The sequence below is a fragment of the Buteo buteo genome, chromosome 6 (assembly GCF_964188355.1).
Source record: "Buteo buteo chromosome 6, bButBut1.hap1.1, whole genome shotgun sequence".
NCBI lineage: Eukaryota > Metazoa > Chordata > Aves > Accipitriformes > Accipitridae > Buteo > Buteo buteo.
The window spans coordinates 8,767,272-8,785,130 of record NC_134176.1 but is presented as its reverse complement, the minus strand read 5'-3'; the positions used below and the strand labels follow the sequence as shown (position 1 = coordinate 8,785,130).

The 17,859-nt window shown below is 40.9% G+C and overlaps 1 protein-coding gene across 5 annotated transcripts in view; it reads right to left on the bottom strand.

Annotated features, from left to right (window-relative positions):
• The window catches only part of SYNE2 (spectrin repeat containing nuclear envelope protein 2), a 197,464-nt gene that overhangs the window by 58,891 nt on the left and 120,714 nt on the right, over window positions 1–17,859 (bottom strand). For 4 of the 5 annotated variants that reach the window (XM_075029637.1, XM_075029638.1, XM_075029641.1 and 1 more), the window contains exons 69-84: window positions 16,038–16,205; window positions 14,875–15,000; window positions 13,808–13,920; window positions 13,013–13,154; window positions 11,936–12,067; window positions 11,200–11,352; window positions 10,748–10,957; window positions 9,524–9,625; window positions 8,277–8,396; window positions 7,903–8,103; window positions 6,172–6,345; window positions 5,459–5,590; window positions 3,270–3,466; window positions 2,056–2,188; window positions 944–1,126; window positions 351–497 (exon numbers count right to left, since the gene is read on the bottom strand). In XM_075029637.1, the coding sequence (XP_074885738.1) occupies window positions 351–497; window positions 944–1,126; window positions 2,056–2,188; window positions 3,270–3,466; window positions 5,459–5,590; window positions 6,172–6,345; window positions 7,903–8,103; window positions 8,277–8,396; window positions 9,524–9,625; window positions 10,748–10,957; window positions 11,200–11,352; window positions 11,936–12,067; window positions 13,013–13,154; window positions 13,808–13,920; window positions 14,875–15,000; window positions 16,038–16,205 (2,433 nt within the window). The remainder of the gene's footprint in view (window positions 1–350; window positions 498–943; window positions 1,127–2,055; window positions 2,189–3,269; window positions 3,467–5,458; window positions 5,591–6,171; window positions 6,346–7,902; window positions 8,104–8,276; window positions 8,397–9,523; window positions 9,626–10,747; window positions 10,958–11,199; window positions 11,353–11,935; window positions 12,068–13,012; window positions 13,155–13,807; window positions 13,921–14,874; window positions 15,001–16,037; window positions 16,206–17,859) is intronic. The other variant, XM_075029640.1, reaches the window with a different exon arrangement.

The following is a 17,859-nucleotide window of genomic DNA, read 5'->3' as shown; positions in this document are numbered from 1 at the left end:
CAGAGTCTACCTTCCTAAGGAAGCAAAGCTTTCCTGCTCAACACATTTTATAATCTAAATGTAAGAGAGAGCAAACCAAGCAAGAGAGAGCAAACCAAGTGAGACAGATGGGACAGCATGAGGAAAAGGAGACTATAGCACAGCAGGCAGTAGCCGCATTGCAGGGCAGGAAGTATTTTGTGTGGCATAGAAGCAAAAGGTTTTTGTAAAGGAAGATGTTAAGGCACCTTCGAGACTGAGGAACCCTCCTAAGAGCAAGGGGAAGGATATGACAGTGCCTGTAGGCTGTTTCCATCCTTTTTACAGCCAAACACCTTGCAGAAGGCCTGGACTTACAGCTTCCCATTTACCTTGTACTTCTGAAGAAGGCTTCTGACTTGGGTAGCACTACATTGTGAATTTATTGGCTCCTCATGTCCCTGCTGTTGTTCCACATGGTCCAGCCAGGTCATTAGTTCAGCAATAGCTTCCCGTGATGAAAGTTTTTCCATCTGAAGCTGGGGGAAAAGCATATAATGAATCCTCCACACTCTGCTTGTTAGAAATATCAAAAAAGATGACATCTGTATTTTTAGAAAGGCTCAGGCACTATAATTGCAATTATAGCGGTATGAACTTGAAAGTGAGCACTGTGCTCCAGAGGGGCATACAACTTAAATTAAGAAAAGTTCGAGAATTCAGAAATTTGAAATAAAATTATTTCTAATTGTAACAGACTTTCATATAAAACTGTAAAGATGATAGATATGTGCAAAACAGCCCAGGAAGAACACTGCAATAATTAAACTGCAGGACAATATTGGGGCTATTCTGAAAGCAAGACAGACAGCTAATTAGAAAAGAGGTGCTTTGGGGGCTTTATGGAGTAGCCAACTGAATTCCAGCAGCAACATTTTAAAGTATTTAGCTCGAACAGAGAGATGGCAGCAGAGTTTCTCCTCACCTGGTGAAGCTTTTCTTGGATGGCTGGGAGCTGTGTAATCAGTTCTCCCCATTTTTGCTCAAACTTTGCCAAAGATGACCTAAGTGCTGCAGTATCAGCTTGCTTCACATGAAAGAGCTGGTTGGCAGTGCTCACCACAGATGACTTCAGGGAAGATTTTTCATCAACTTCCTTAGAGAATGTCTGAGGTGCATGGGAGAAATTTAAGAGAGGATAAATATTTATGTATCTATTTAAATAAAGAAGACGAACCAGATTTTCAGTGACAGGATGAACTGCCTCAACAAACAGATTTTAGCAAGTTTGTAAAGTTCAGAAAACCTAAATTCAACATGTTCTGGCAGCAGGTAAGGCTATCTTGCTATCTTCTGCCTATCTTGATACAATGCTGAATGCCACCTTTTGCTCCACAAGGACTGGGAATATCCTGATCCCAACTTCACACAGAGGTCCGGGGAACAATCCCAATCCCTGAGTCTCTGGCCAGCTCACACCTACCAGTCCAACCTTCACGATGCTTTGCTTTCCCACTGTGCAAGACTCCCTCTGTCAGGGCTCACATTGGGGCTGAACCTCCTAGCTAGTCATACAAGGCGAGCACAGCAGCAGGGGGCAGGCAAAGACATGAAATACAATTCAGCATGTTTCTCTTCCCTGAATTTGTCTGACCATCTTCACAGCACCACTGTCTTCACCCCTGTTCCCTGAGCACATACTCCAAATTCAGTCGGTAAGTGGCCCATCAGCTTGGCTGAACTGCTGTATGTGGTATTTGGCATCAGGAGGAAGACAGACACCATGCTGCTACGCTGTAGGTGCCTAAGAGAACCTGGATGGGCTGTGATGTGTTGCAGTTGGGAGCTCATTATGAGAGGATTCCATTTGGATTTATGCACTCTGGCTGTCCTTGCAATCTGAAGGAAGACCTTTGGTGGCCTCCCACCCTAATGGCTCCCCACACAGATAATGGAGTGGCTTTGGCACACACAGCCATTCAGTGCTATATTATGTGGGCAGCTTCTGGGTCATGGCAAATAAAAACACCACTCAAAAGGGTCATTTTCCCTGGAAGTACAATGCCTTATCTAAACCTGGCAGGAGAAATGACTTACAAACAGGCTGTTGATGTTATCCCTGATGGTGGGAAGATCTTGTGACACATTGAGAGACTGCTCCTTCCAAAAATTCATTCTCTGCTGAGCAGAATCCAGCCATTTCATTAATTCCTCTGAGTCTCTGTTGTAGCTACAAGGAGGGAACGAAACACACAAACATATACCTCTTAGCTGAGTCTAGGATACATTTCTCACCCCCCAAGTTGTCCTCCTCTCTGTGAGGAGGCATGTGCTATTCTGGCACCTATTCTGCTACACAATCCTGCAGAAGCATGGATCGATGTGCAACACGGCAGTTCTGCTGGAGGTACGCATAAGACTATTCCTATCAGCTCTTTTCAGCTGCTCTGCTCTCCCTGAAAACATCCTCTTTCTGTATTCACCCAGCAGTTGCCAGGACAAGCTCACATGGGTGAAAAGAGCTTTGCTGGAGGTCAAAACCACCAGAAGAGATTGTGCACACTGCGAGATATAGTGCAGAATACACAGCAGAGGTAAATACCAACAAACACTGGCATGCTCTGTCCACACTATGGGTCCAGCCAGCCTGAGCTCAGAGCACACAGACCAGGTGCAGGGAGAGCTGAGCTTGGAACATCAGCTGGTGGACTGGGCTGTAGAACCCCAAACTGTCTCCACCTGACTGCCAGGACTGCATTGACAGTTGGCTTGGGGCATGTGAAAGCATTGAGCATGCTTGGGTCATCCCCCTTTGGAGAGCTTCAAAACACAAGTTAAGGCAGCATGTCAGCCAGGTCTTGAACATTTGTAAGGGGGATAGGGTACGTGCACAGACAGGTACATTATGCTTTTGCATGGGAATCAAGGCTAGCTTGCATTCATAGCAGGCCAAAATGCTTAGGGCAGCATGATCAGAGCTTCTGTTAATACTTCCAATGTAAAAACTGCAGCACGATGCAGCTAACTCTCACCTAGATGCACTGACTTTGCAATGGCAGCAATCAAAATATTTTCCTACAAAAATAAGTAGGAAGTGAAGCACTTGTCTACAGAGTGAGAAAAGATCAGCTGTGTAATAAAGGGCCACTTTTCTCATAATCACTGGGTTGTTTTTTTTCCTTTTTCTCATTTTTAAGTTAAAGGAGCTGTGTTATTTATTAATTCACTGCCATATTTCAGAAAATACATCTATAGAAGGTTAGAAGCTAATTTCTAGCTGATATCGCTAATTGCTTTTGAGTTATACCCACCTGACCAAGAGTTTGAGTAATGTCTGAAGTCGGTGTAGTTCATGGCCAACTTTTTTGGTTAAAGACAACCACTGCTCTTCCAGCTTCCCAATCTGGCTTCTTATTTCTGGACAGCTCACAGCAGTCAGCAATTTCTTCCCTTCTTTCACCATCTGGTACAGCCTGGCATGCTTTTCATCAACACTGCTTTTGATTTGCTATCAGAATATGGGAAGTTTGCAAAACAATAATATTTTAAAAACTGAAAACACAGCTAGCAAAACACATATAATTTTCTCTGTCATGTATTTTATTTTCCAAACAGAAGGAATCTGTACTTCATTACATAAAAAAGGGACACAGGTTGGGGTTTTTTTGTTTCCCCTGGATAGATCAAGACAGATCTCAATATAATTTCATACATTATTAGAATGACTGTGTTATGATTTGATGGGCTTTTTTGACACATGTAAACCTCAAGCAATGGACAAAAACTCTCCATCACATCTGGCTGCATTGTCCAAATATATGACTGCCCCCACCAGAAAGTTATTGCCCTCCTGTTCTTAGATGGCCTTCTGGCTCTATCCTGTTTAAAAAAATGTTAGCTGTGTTTTGAAGGAAGCTGTTGGGATAATTATTGAATAATAGTGGCAGGGAGGAATGAAGAGTGAACAGTGAAGACATTAAGTAAAAGACATAGGAGTGGTCTGGTTTGTTTAGACTGCTGAATAAATATAAAGCATCATTTCATCATTGCTACACTTCACTGGAAGGTCAAAATGAGAAAAGGGAAAAAAAAAGAAAAAAAAACACCACAGGAAGTAGATCAGTCCTAGGGAGAAGGCAGAAAACAGCAATTGTGCGGTGTGCAAGTATCTCACTTCTCTCCAGGCATAAGGGGCTTGTACAATATTATTAATAGGGATATTTCTCTCACAGGAATTAAGCCCCAGAGAATTTTACTCTGCTCTGTCCTTGAAACTGTGAAACTCCAGTGCTGGGACTCCCCCCAAAAGCATCTTCTAAAGCTTTACTACTTTGTTTCTGATGTCTTTAAAGACAAATAAAGACTTAAGAGTGAACAGCTAGTTAAGAGCTAGTTAAGAACTTAAAAAGCCAAAGGAACCCAGGCAGCTTCACACTGAATGGATACAGCAATATTGCATGTCTCCTGTCTCAGTGCAACAGGCATCAAAAGCATCAGAGGGCCAATATGATTGTAGATATCTACTGTTGATTTATTTCAAAAGCTTTACTGTAACTCAGAATTTTCTGGGAATGTCCAATGATCTGTTTCATGCAGTTAACTAGATTAAATTACAGTAGTCCTTTTTGCCTTTACATGTGTATGAATCAGTGTATGAATTTAAATATCCTACTGGACTCAATATAGACCCAAAGACTCATTAGTTCAAGAATTTCTAATAGAAATGGTCCTCTGAAGACCAAGAAAGGTCAAATCTGTGAGGAATGTAGAGCGCTCTCTGAAGATACATCACTAAGTTTATTGAACACTATTTCTTCTTAACTTTATAAAACAACCATAAAGGCTGCTTTCATATCCTTACATTAAAATGCATTTAAACCATAGATAATATGTTTCCAACTGAAGTTGAGGTTCTAACTAAAGGTGTAGCTTTGCCACCAGAGATGCAGCTGGGAAGAAACTGGGAGCCTATTTGTCATTCTGTACAAAAGGAATTTTATTCTCTTTGGTCAGATAGAAATCAGGACAGGATTTTAAAAGGAGCTGGTAAATCTGTAGACCTTCTATTGTAACCAGGGGTTCAGATATTTGAAGGCACTAGATTGATTCTCCTCTTCCATAGGTTTTACATCATGGCATGAAAATTGTTCCTGAATTAGAGAGAAGTGTCTCTGTGTTCACTCCAAGGCTCTCTGCTGTCCTTGGGATTCATGTAGCCTGCACACTACCTACTCACAAATATTTGCATTTGAAGACCAAGTTCTGAAGTAGCTATAGTCATTACTCCCACTTAAATGAACTTGCAGCCCAGCCCATGGCTGAAATTAGCAGCCCAATCCCCTGCTACTTTTAAAAGTAAGTTTTCAGCTTGCATCCACACACAGACAAGGGCACAAAGGAAACAGTGCCCTGCAAACTGTCTTCTCCTCATATTCTAACTAATCTTTTTGCCAGCTCTACAGATCCACGAAGAAAACCAGAGACACAGACACATAAATACCTCTAGAAGTACAATCCTTTCCATTAATCTTTCTTCTGTTTCTTCAACCAAATTCACAGTGGGCAACGTAGAGGCAAGCGCCTCTAACTCCTTATTGAAAACTAGGCATTCATCATCAAATTCCATCCATTCCTAAAAAAATACATTGCATCATTAACATAGCATGCATCTACCTGCATTTTTGCTACACCAGACTGAGCCCTTAATGCTTATTCTAGCAACAGCAGCTCTTGCTTTAATAAAACAGAACATGAAAATAGGTGAATAATATGGAAATCTTAGAGTAAGACATGATTTTACCACAGATTAATTAATTATTTCATTCTCCAATATCTTCAAGTTTTCTTATTTTAAAGTGGTATACTTAATTTTTTATTCTCTAAGGGTGTTTTAAGTTCTATTTTAAAGCGGTGCTGGTATTTTTGTGCCTTAAAGGGCTCTTCTGTCAGTCCAGGCACTCAAAAATTACTGCAACAAGTCATAAAGTCCCACCCATGTCAAAATAATGAGTTGAAATGTCCACTTTCAGAGGTTTTCAAGGAAAAAAGCCAGTTTAATGACACATACAGAACAAGAAATAAACTGTTGCTGTCCAATGGAGACAGGAAGGGACAATTACTAGCCAAAGAATCACTGGTACGGAAAGGGATCCCCAAGACACAACTCTTCTTCTTCCCTCCAGTTTTCACTCTGGATTTCTTTTGACTCATTACCTTTAACAGGCTCTCTAAGTGTATACCATACTGGCAAGCCTTCTGCTCCAGCAACTTGACTTCATTCACCAGCTCTCTCCAGAATTCCTCTCTCTTTTGTAGGATGGAAGGAGTCACTTTCTTGGAAAATGCTTGCATGAAAGCCATGTGGGTCATGAGGTTGTGGAAAAAGTCCTGAAAAAAACAAGTTAAAGCTTGGTCTTTAAGAGACATCACACACCCACAGCAGGAGTATGAAGAAGACAGAGAAGACTCACTGAGAAGAGCAGCCAGTTTCAGGTTCTCTCATAGCTCATAGAGTCAGGAGCCTTCTATTCAAATTCTGCATCACCCCAAGATAGGCAGTTACTGATCATCTTACAGTTAGTCAGGAACCAGTGATGAGTTGCATACACTATTTTCATTTATACATTTCTAAAGAAAAAGATCTACATTTACATCTTCAGTTCATATGAAATATGAAGATATTGTAGGAAGATGATGGAAGGAAGAGTTTAACTATAAATAAATTCCTAGTTTAGTGTGAGGTAGTTATCACCTGACAGCCATTATCCAGTTTGTTTCACCTGGTTGCGAGGTGACTCCAAGCACCAAGGGTATTAGCAGTTCTAAGGCCTAAGCAGTAGGCAGGGCACAATAATCCTTTGGGATAACTATAAGGTAACAGTTTGATTTAGTTATGGCTCAGCTGAGCTCTTGGGAAATGTCTGAATCTCAACAGAACTTTCACCCACAAAAAAAGCTTTGAGGGTTTAAGATCACACTCTTCAGTCAAGATCTTCTTCACTAAGAACTAATACCTAGTACAAGAATTTCACTTAAGGACCATACCCCAGGCATAGGCTGTGTGAGCATCCTGATAAGTCTTGATAACGAGGGCAGGGAAAATGGCTTTTGCAGTTTTCTTTTGCTTTTGTAAATCAATGTATGTATACTTGGACTGCAGATACATTATTTGTTTTCCTTTTTAAATAAATTCCTAACATTTTGCTTTGATAAGGGCAATTTGTGAGTGGCAAACACCATTCCTATGACTCTGGAGTAGTGGTTTGCAGTGCTTAGCATCCTGAAGCAATTCTTAAGGGACTTTGAGCTACATGAAGCAGTTAAATCAAGGTGTTGACGTGACAGAGACATCTTCAAGTGACTAGCATTGGCCAGGGCTTCTTGCCAAGCAGCAGGACAGCAAGGATGCAGGTGCATTCTCACCCATCTGCCATCAAGCATGTAGCACTGGATACAGGGGACACTGGGCTGCCAAGGGGAGGATCTAAACTATTCTCCCTTCAGAAAAAGAGCTGTTATGGGTAAGTTTCCTCCATCAGATCACGACGGCACAGAATGCTGAAAGCAAAGGCTCAACTCCCAATTGCCAGACAGCAACTTCAGGAATCTCACTACTGATTTGTTACCAGTAATTAGAAGGACATGTGTTTTCCTCACACATCAATATGTTCTGAGGTAAGCCAAAGTAGATTAGACTGACAAAACTGAAATCCTGATCTTAATTTATCACCAAAACTGCAGTTGTAATAACAACCTCTCTTTCATATTTTAGTGGGTCCTATTTTGGTCTACTGAAAACTTTGCTTTGTTTTCTGCATGTACTCTAGTCCCTCCCCTATGCTATGAGCTAGTCATTCTTCTCCATAACACTGGAGAGAAACCAGTCACAAAAACCAGTGCTCCTGCTATGCTGATCTGAGCAGTGCTGTGATAAGCATCTTATACCTTATGATTTTCCAAGTGAGACTGTAGAGCTGCTCTGCTTTTTGTTAGCTGCTTTGGATCTTGTGCAATCTTCTCTCGTCCAATAGCTACCAGCTCTGCAAATCCACGAAGTAAGTCCTCATACTGGCTCTCACTGACCGAAGGAGAGTTCAGCTCCACATACTTTGCTTTCAGAATCCCCCACATGTCATCCAAAACATCCTACAATGTAAACACAGTTTAGTGATTCACAAAGGACAGAAATGAATCCTACAAACCCACACACACATTCCCAGAATGCAAAATAACCAACCATCAGCCTTTTGATGCTAAAAATACATTGCTTAGAAGAATCAAACCTTGCTGAGTAAGTGGAAACTATACTGTGCTCTTACCTCTAATTTATAAGCTTCCTGGATTAAGGTGATAGGTAACTGAAATCTTTCCCCATGGCCTCTCAATTTTGCTACTTGGTTTTCAAAGTTTTGCAGCTCCAAAGCACAGGCATCGGTTTTCTGAATTAAGGACAAAATAAGCTATCAGGAAGAGTTCTGTTCCACTAAACCTTCCATTATTACTAGTAGCACAGCAGATCCAGGGGCTGGATCTCTGCTCTGCCAACACGTCATAAGTTCACAATGAGACACGGAGATCCAACAAGCTTATAAGCTAAATAGACAAGACTATTCATGACACAGCTCACTGGATTCACATGGCACAGCCAGGAAGGGAATTCAGGTCTTGTGTCTCAGTTCAACATTCAACATGCATTTCAGTTTACTAATTCAAGAGCAGTCATTAAAAGGAATCACAGAGTCAGAAAATACCATTTTTCTTATGAATCAGAAAGAGTCAGTCAGGGATGGATTGAGACAGGTTCTCTCTGAAGGAAGGGAATGTACTTCTGGCATTTCTTTTCCAAGAGGGGTTACTTGACAGAATATATCTAAGGCAGCAGTACCTGCTAGGGGATTCGGCAGTTCTGAACATAGCTTTCAGCCTGGCAGAAAGTTATGCCTGTAAACAAGGTTATGAGCCTGTAACAAAAAAAGTCTTGGGACATCCTCTTTGCTTCACCAACAAGTAGATAGATGGCCAATGACCATTCTGGGGAGTATATGCAGTCTATTCATTTCCACTTCTCTGCTAATTCCTATGAAGGTCAAAGAAAATAGCTTAACTGGTCAAATGCCATATGATAAAGTGCTTATAAATGCTGAATGAGCAGATATAAATACTGGAGTCCTATTCCCACAAAGAAAAGCTAGTTTTGCTTATAAAAAAGGCATAATGTGTGAAGTGCTGTACTTTGTGTAGCTCTTTTTCTTCCCTGCTGTAGTGTGGGGGGTGTATTTGCTCTGAGAGGTTGTGGAGAGACTGGTTCCTCCACTCCAACTACTAAAAGGATTGGAATTAGGTCTGACTACAGATTGAGGTGTAGTTAAAAAAAAAAAAAAAAAAAAAAGAAAGAAAGAAAGAAAGAAAAAAAAGGGTGGTGAATACTGAACTCTCTCCTTCCTCCATTCTTAAAACCTAAGTAAGACTCAAACTTTAGGAAATATGAAACTTAATAGACTACACAAAACTGGAAATAATAGCTAATGCTGAGATTTTTCCTCTCTTTTCCTTCAAATGAAATTACCTGAAGCTGTTCGGAAACATTATGTCCACGTATGGCATTCAAACATTGTTGCAGAGTAGCTTTTTTCTCAGTTAACTGGTCATAGAGCAGCCTGGTTTCATTCTGCAAAAGAAACAAACATCGTAAGTATATCACATATTAGGAATATAGTAATGGCCAGACAAAATTACACAGCAAACAAAATGGTTACTTCTTGCAGCAAAAGCAATTTTTTCCTCTTTTAAAAAACAAAATAAAGCATGTGCATTATGGGCTTAAAGCAGTAATTTAGAGAATGAAATTCCGTAGTCTGTGTAGTGTAAGTCTGTGTAGTCTCTGTCACAATGATCCTCTATGACCGTAAAAATCTGTGAAACTTACTGAGAAACAAATTCTTCTCTTCTGAAAATGAGAAAATGACCCCATTACCGGCGACTGATGAAGCTCCATGGATTTTGCATAACTAAACATTGCAAGACTAGTCCTGCTACTGTTTGGAAACAACATCCCAGTGTACTTCAAAGGAACTGTTTTATTATTCAGCAGTAAAGAGCTAGGCTGGCTTGCAGACGGTGAGCACACTGGAATTTTGCTGGACATTGGAAACTGTATTTCAAAGACCAGGCTTTTCTTTCCTTACTTCAACCTAAATACCTGATCTGAATATTTTCCAGCAATAGCTACTAGATGTAGCCCATCACAAGAATCTATAGAAAAGCTCCTCATTATCTGCTTTTCTGAAAAAGAACAGAAAAACACAAATTCGCAAAACTATAGTTTCTGCAGCACAAAATCTAAAGGAACAGTAAATACAAAGGGTCAAATCAAGCCCCCAATACATCGCTAAAAGTAGCCCAATGCCACACATGGCACCAAAAGGGAAAAAGCCTGCCTCTCCTGTGTCCACAGAGCAGCAGAAGGAATATATGAAACCCTCTTTGGCCTAATCCCTACACACAGAAACTTGCTTTAGCCTGTAGCTCAGCGTGCATGGGATCCCAGGTTAATTCCATCTTTTCTGCATGCAGATTTTCTACTGTAATCAAGGCCTTTAATGTAGTCAGCATTGCAAACAGCACTGTAAACAGCAAAATTAATTTGCTTCTTGAGAGGCCAAGACAAGTTTGTTTAGTACCAAAAAAAAGGCAAGCCCATTATAGAGTGCTCATCTGTAACCCAAATGCATTAACACTGACAAGTCTAATAGATGCTGTGAAACAAGATGTGCATTTGGCAGTGGAGTACCTGATAATTGCTATTATGATCCAGCCCAGCTTTCATTGAGTTGCTCCTTGAAGCAGTGGCAGCTTGAGTTTGTTCCAGCCGTGCCTGCAAGTTGTTAAAGCACTCACAGAACACATCTGTGCTCCCACCAGCACAACTAATAGACTTTAGAAGGTCATCCTTTTTATCACTCAGATCAGCATGAAGTTTTTGCAGCTCGACAGAAAGAGTCTAAAGGGTTGAAAGAAAGATAACATGAGTGAAAATGGTCTCTGTCCAAGGACTCTTGCCTGTAAAAGGCAGCAGGGCTCAAGTTGATAATTGTTGTTAAAAGCAATAGGCCCAAATCTGTTTGGTGGTGTTATTCCTGAATAATACCAGCAAAACAGAGAGGAAATATCAGGCCATATATATTCTGTTGTAACACAAATGCACTGAGGTTTCTTCTTCCCTGGATGCTTTAGGACATTTACCTCATAAAGAGCCTGCTGCACGGCTGCCTCTTCGGTGGAGAGCACTGAGGTGTTTAACATTTCCTCCATGTTATTCAAACATCGGCTGATTGCCAGAAGCAGCTCAAACAATTTTCTGTCCAAATTGGAAGAGACTTCCTCTGCCACATTATCCTGGGTAAGGCAAGTCAGAAGTTTTCAGTACTTTCACCCAAGGCATGGCTAAGATTTATTCAGTCATATAAGGTTAGAGGTTCAGTCAGCTAATAATAAAATGTAATTAATGAAATACTGAGGGACAGACTTGGATGAGAGTTATATGCATGTAATATTCAGAACTGTCAAGGCCAAAGCTGAGACAATGACCCTTTATGTATTGGGAGTGGCTGTGGTCTTACAGGTGTCTTAATCCCAGGAATGGGCACAACAAAATTTGTTTTGTCAGCTCCAATACTGCAGATTTATGACATTTTTCACAGGCTCCTTGCTTTATATTTATACAGTTTGAGGAGTTTTACCCACACTAGCAAATCTTTGGATTCAGGTATCAGAAGAATCATAGCCGAAACTTGAAATGTTACCTCTCAAAATCCTAAGCTGATTTCTACATTATAGTCCATACCTGATGCAAAAGCCACACTACGGTGAATGCCATCTGCAGTAATATCATTAATGGCTATGCTTCCCGGTGCCCAAACAGTGTCTTGTGTTTAGAATCCCTGGTATTTTTTGCAATGCTAGGACATGCCATTTTTACCTGTGCATGTACCACGTTTGCTTCTTGGCTTAGGTCTCCCAGTTGGACAGTGTAAGTTTTCAGTTCTTCCACAGTTGGCGTTCCTGCACTAGTGAATGTGCCTCGGGGCAGCATGTTCATCTTTGTTGTAATCTAACATTTGGAAAAAGAACATTGCAATTAGGTGAACAGCTCAAATGAAGACAGGGCTATGGGCAATTAGATAACACTCCTCTCAAAAACCATTAAAATGAAAGTTTCAAGGCATTAATATAAAGCACCTGGATAGCAGGGTTCCCTTTTTACTAGTAAAAATTAGTTGGGTAGGCTATGCCCTGATGGGAGATTGACTGAAAAAGAAGCCTCTGATTCCCACCTTTAAGGCCTACAAGTTGTAGTTTGTGTTAAGGCAGCCCTGCTGCTCACTGTAGTGTAAGTCTGAAAAAGAGCTGACATTCATCCTTTTACATGACTGATATTCTTCCATGTAATGCAGTAATTTCAGAGAACAGGGAATCTAGTCATTCTAATTGAATGTGAACAAAACTGTTTATAACAGAAAATATAGTTTTTTCCAAGCAGTAAAATTCTGCAGTTTGTTCAGAATAAATACATAGTGTGCTCTTGTTGCAGTCCAAACTCCACTTTTGATATGTGAGAAAGAGAGAACACAATGGTGAATGGCAGAACAAAATTGAAGCCAGAGATTTGTTTTGACCAAAATGTTCTCATTTGCAAGAACTGAGACTTAACCCACATCCACGAAAATCAGCTAGGAGCTTGCTGGCTAACTCTCTTAGTTCTCTTGAAAGAATTAAGCAGATAACATCTGGTCTCAATGTTAACTACAAGGATTCACCTATGTGCTCCCACACTACGCTTAGTAGTCACTACTTCAGAGACATTATTTACCTCAAAGTAAAATTAAAAGACAATCATGAAAACAGCATGCAGTACAATTTCCTCTGGAGAGCACTTGTACAGGTTTCAGTTATTTGATGAAGAGAAATGATACAATGATGCAGGGAAATATGCTAATTGCTATCTTGACCACAACTAACTGCATGCAGAAGTGTGTTTTACTGAACTTAAACAAACCTGAGGTTCCGCAAGCTGGCAGAGTGGAGACTTCATTTTTGATGACAGCTCTTGCTGTAAATACTGCCATTTATTTCCCGTTTGGTCCTTTGGAGCTAGGGTGGGATCAGCCTGCTTGCTTTTTGGATCAGATTCGCCATTGCTGTATTGAGAAAACATTGTTAGAATGGCAAATAACTGAAGCAGAATAAGCAAAATTAGATTTGTAAGACTTCTCGTATAAGATTTAGTTTCTATTCCTCCTGCCTCAAAACTAGAGTAAAACCAAGTGCACGGATGACCTTTAATCCAAGCTTTGATACATTTCTTCGGGCTTTTCCCTTCCCGTGAAACACCCTAGTAGCCTACTGGCAGCCTCCATCTCTGAAATGGGGAGCATAGTCCTGTAGCGTGCCTTGGTTCCATGCTGGAAGGTGCATGATTCCAATGCCCCCTTTTCAAAGATGCTGCCTTTAAACCTGGCTGGGTGTCTCTGTGCATTTGTATAGCAAAGGCTGTGAACAGCGATACCCAGCTTGTCTCCGCATGGGCCTGATTTAGTTTATGGCAGCTGTCAGTCCTGCCTGATATCAAGACTGACTCTGAACACTGCAGTCAGCCCAATATCAGAGAGACTGTCACATAAATGAGACTTCATTTCTCTAGTCTGTTGATGGCAGAAATCTCCTAGCTTCTGCAATTTTTCTTCTAAAGGCACACATTCCTGCACAGAACCAATGATGCCACTGCAAAGTTTCAGCAGGTTTAGCCAGTTTTACATCACTGAATCTGGTAACTGACTTTGTTATTTTGTACCTTGATTCTAATTTCTGAGTTATGCTGTCCTCAAATTGTGGCTGCATCTTTTCCACACATGACTCAATGAAGTCAATGAGGCTTTTCTGCTCGGCTGCTTTTACTTTCAGGTCCTGTGCACAGAGAATAGCATGAACAGTAAAATCAGTTGTGTGCATTGTATTAATCTGAAATGATGATTGTGTTTTTCCAATCACATTTTACATTAATTCATTTAGCAAAGAAAGTAAGAATACATCTATCAGAATAAAATGCAGTTTATGTGTAAACATGAGTTTACCAGACAAACCGTTTTCTGAAAATGTGTATTTTTATGGAATACATTTCTGCTTGAGCTAAAGTTTTAAAAGCAAAAACCATCAGTCAGAAACAAATCATGCACATATGCAAATATAAAGGCCATCGACTGCCATCCTTATACATAGAAAAAGGCAAGGGAAAATGGGGATTTGCTCAAATATGAGGTTGAGTTCCACTAGTTAAAATGAGAGCGTCGAGTGAAAAGTGAGCAATTTTAGCAGCTCAGGCTGGATCATTTTCTCCAACTGTTATCTAATAGCATGAAAAGTGCAAAAGCTAATTTTCAGTTAGCAAAACAGAAGTAGTTTGCAGAGCACAGAACTTCACAGGATTTTTTTACTGTGTTAACAACAACCTTAAAGTCATTGTGAGTTAGCCCATGGGAAAACGTTTACAGAGCCTTAGCTTCAAATTCATCTTCGAAAGCAATGTCAATACATAGATTCAGACTTCCTAATACTTCAACACTTCAAAGATAGGAGATTGGAGGGATGGGTGATGCCATCTGAATCATTATGATACAAAGCAAGTGTTGGGGTACCATTCAGCATTGTAGTATTACTAAACCTTTTGGACATGGGATTTTAGGGGTGAGGCCTTTCTCCATCCTGACAAACTCCCCTAATCCTGGAGGAGAGGGGTGGCTGAAAGCTACCCTTGACAGACTTGATTCCACAGTGAAAATTGCAGCAGTTAATAAATGCAGCTGTCCCCCACACCCACAGGGGATGTGGAGCAGCCTGGCTCCTGGATGGCAGGAGAATTACCTGTCGGTGCTGGAAACCATTGTGCCAGATGAGCGGCTGTTCAGCAAGGGCAAGCTGGGGCATGCTGGAGCTATTTGAGTGTAGGATCTCAAGGGGCTCTGGGTTGATCCCCTCCCTGTTGTGAATCTGTAAAGACAGACCCGTTGTGGGAAGGCTTCCAGACTTGACAAGAGGGCAGAACCTGCAGGTGCAGTTTGGGGAAATGGCAAAAGTGGAGCTGTCTTGGACTTAACATACATAGAATCAGCAGTGCATGAAACACAGTTGCTACTCTTGCAAAGATTTCTGTCCAGTTCCATTTACTTAAAGTTTGATCCATTCTAACCTGCTGCTAAAGTCCTCACATTTCTCTCCCTGACAGTTAGAAGGCTTGTTTTGCTTTTCCCGTTAGCAAATTAATTGATACTAACCCTCCATTCTTATTGTTTGACCAAATTATAGGGATGTGCAATTTATGCTTATAAATTTGCTCATGCACCTGTATTTTCTATCTGTCTGTGCTCACAGAGATATTTCAACAGAAGCCTTTACCAGCGCTAATTCTCTCCTGCCCCATGCAAGCTCCCTTTTAGACTGTGCTCCTCCAGCACTGGAGAGACTGTGGCTGCTCTTACACTAACACATCAGGTGGGCTTCTCCAGCCTCTTGCACAACAGAGTGGGAATTAGCTCTGAAGCTGGAAGTTACGGTCTCATCCATTGGGAAACTCAGCAAAGAGTGTGCAGCTGTGGTGCAGGAGAGCTGGCAGAGTCACTGCCCTTGCCATTTACGCATTCTTCAAAGAGAAAGTTACTGCTTAAAGGCTTCTCTGCTGCCATAGTGCATGACAAATATCATGGCATTTTAAAGGTATTTAAAAAAACCAAACCAAACAAAAAAAAACTCTTTATCCTTTTCCTGTGCTCCTCAAAAAATCTTGACCTCTGCCACTTAAAGCAGAAAAGATGTTGTTCAGAGACTCATTAAAAATCCACTACTTGCGGGAAACTACAAATAATTATACAGCACTGTAAAGTAGAATAACAGCAAGTCTGACATTTCTGATTGACTTTTCTCCATTCCTTGCTTCACATGGTGAGCTCTAACTGTTCTTCTGCAACTACAGCACATTAAAGCACCATGACTCTCTCATGATTACTCTCCATAGCATTCATATGCTTTACCTGCTCTTCATTGTATTTGTCTTGAAGCATCCTCTGGACTTCTTCCAAATTGCATTTCACTTCCTTCAGCCTCAAGGAGAGAGCCTCAGTCTCTTGTAGGTAGTCTGCACTATCTCCACAATCTTCCAGTAAATAAAGGACCTTTTGTTCAATCTCTAATAACCTTGCCTAGAAGGGACAGCAATCAATAATTCATTCTTAGAAGTAGAACATTACTTTCCTGATAACATTCTGAAGTTAACGCTCACACTTCCCATGTCTGAAAAGAACAGAAACATACAGGCAAAAAGAGAAGTAGCCACCAACCCTCCAGATTTTCGCCAATATAGTCTCTTTTTATTCTGAACAATTAAATAAATTTTATATAGAGTTAGTCTTAAAACTGTTTCAATAAACAGCCTCTACAGGAAGTTATATTAACTCAGATATGGAGTAATAAAAGAGGAGAGCAGAAATGATTGACTCCATTTGGATGCAACCAGGAAGACAAAACACCTCAACAGGGGAGAAGGAGGCAGTGAACAGACTGATCACATCACCCTTTGGGAGGAATGATGCTGAATTACTAAAACATAGTAACGTTACCATGTGTCAGACAGGCCATTGTAAACTGTTGGGATCTAGTTTTTGCTTCAAGCTGCTGTGAATCAAAGTGCATCTCTGCATTACTTTAAACTCGTGTTTTTAAGGGGTGTGTGGAGACAGGTACCATGGCTCAACTGCAAAGTAATCAGCTGCAGTAAATTAACTGCTTTACACCATATGTCCATATTTAGAGACTGTTTCTGCTTCATGCTCTGTGTATTTTTCTGTGTAGATCTTGACTAGGTTAGAAAAAACTCCCCCCCACCAAGTTCACATCTTAACATCGAGCCAAACTATTAAAAGCCTACAGGAATTCAGCAGCGCTTACAGCTGCCTGATGCCTGCTTGTTTTTACTGGTTGGAATGGCCCTGTTGAAGCCTATGCTAACATGAACCCTGAATGGGATCCAGACACAGCCAGCTGCTTAGGTGCATTCAGGATCCTAATTCCCACAGAGTTCAGCACCTGAGTACTTGGCTGAATCACAGCCTAAACCCAGAGGCACTTCTTGGCATGGACTCAGTTCCTATTAAAAAAATCCCACCCAACAACAACAACAAAACAGCTGGAAACGTCTTAGTAATTTAAAATGGGGACATTTTGGTATCGACTCCTTTACGGTGAGTGAATTTTGTTGCTTTAGGTAGACTCAGTGCTTGAAGCAAAGTGGTACACCAGACTGGTGCTGCAAGGAGTTTCAAAGTGGCATGCCTGCATGTTTTCTTTTAATCTGCATGCCAGAGAAAAAAGCTACATTCCAGGAATCCCACCCACCCCAGCCCTTCATGCCAGTCTTGTTTTCCTCCACCAGTTTTCACCAATAAGTACCACCCACTCCTTTCCTTCCACTGCCATCAGCAGCAAGCGGCTGTCCTAGCCACTAGTAGGTCCAAATATCACCACTACTCACAGAGGGCAGGGGAAAAGCCCCTGTCTTTCTACCTATACTGGCAGCTTTTTGCAAAAGTGCTAAAGAAGAATTTACCAGCTTAGAAGCTATCTTATACCAGTCTTTTAAATCACTCTGACAAAAACAGAAGGTGAAAATGTCAAAAGAAAAAATACTGCTTTTTTCTAACTGATTTGTCATGATTGAGACCTATGAAAAATTGCCTTTTAATAGAGGATTCAAGCTACACTGAGCTGTGTTTCTGAAAATAATCCAAAGAAAAAAAAGCTTTAAAAATACTCAAGAATTCTACCTAAATCCCCCGGACACAAAATGATCCCAACTCT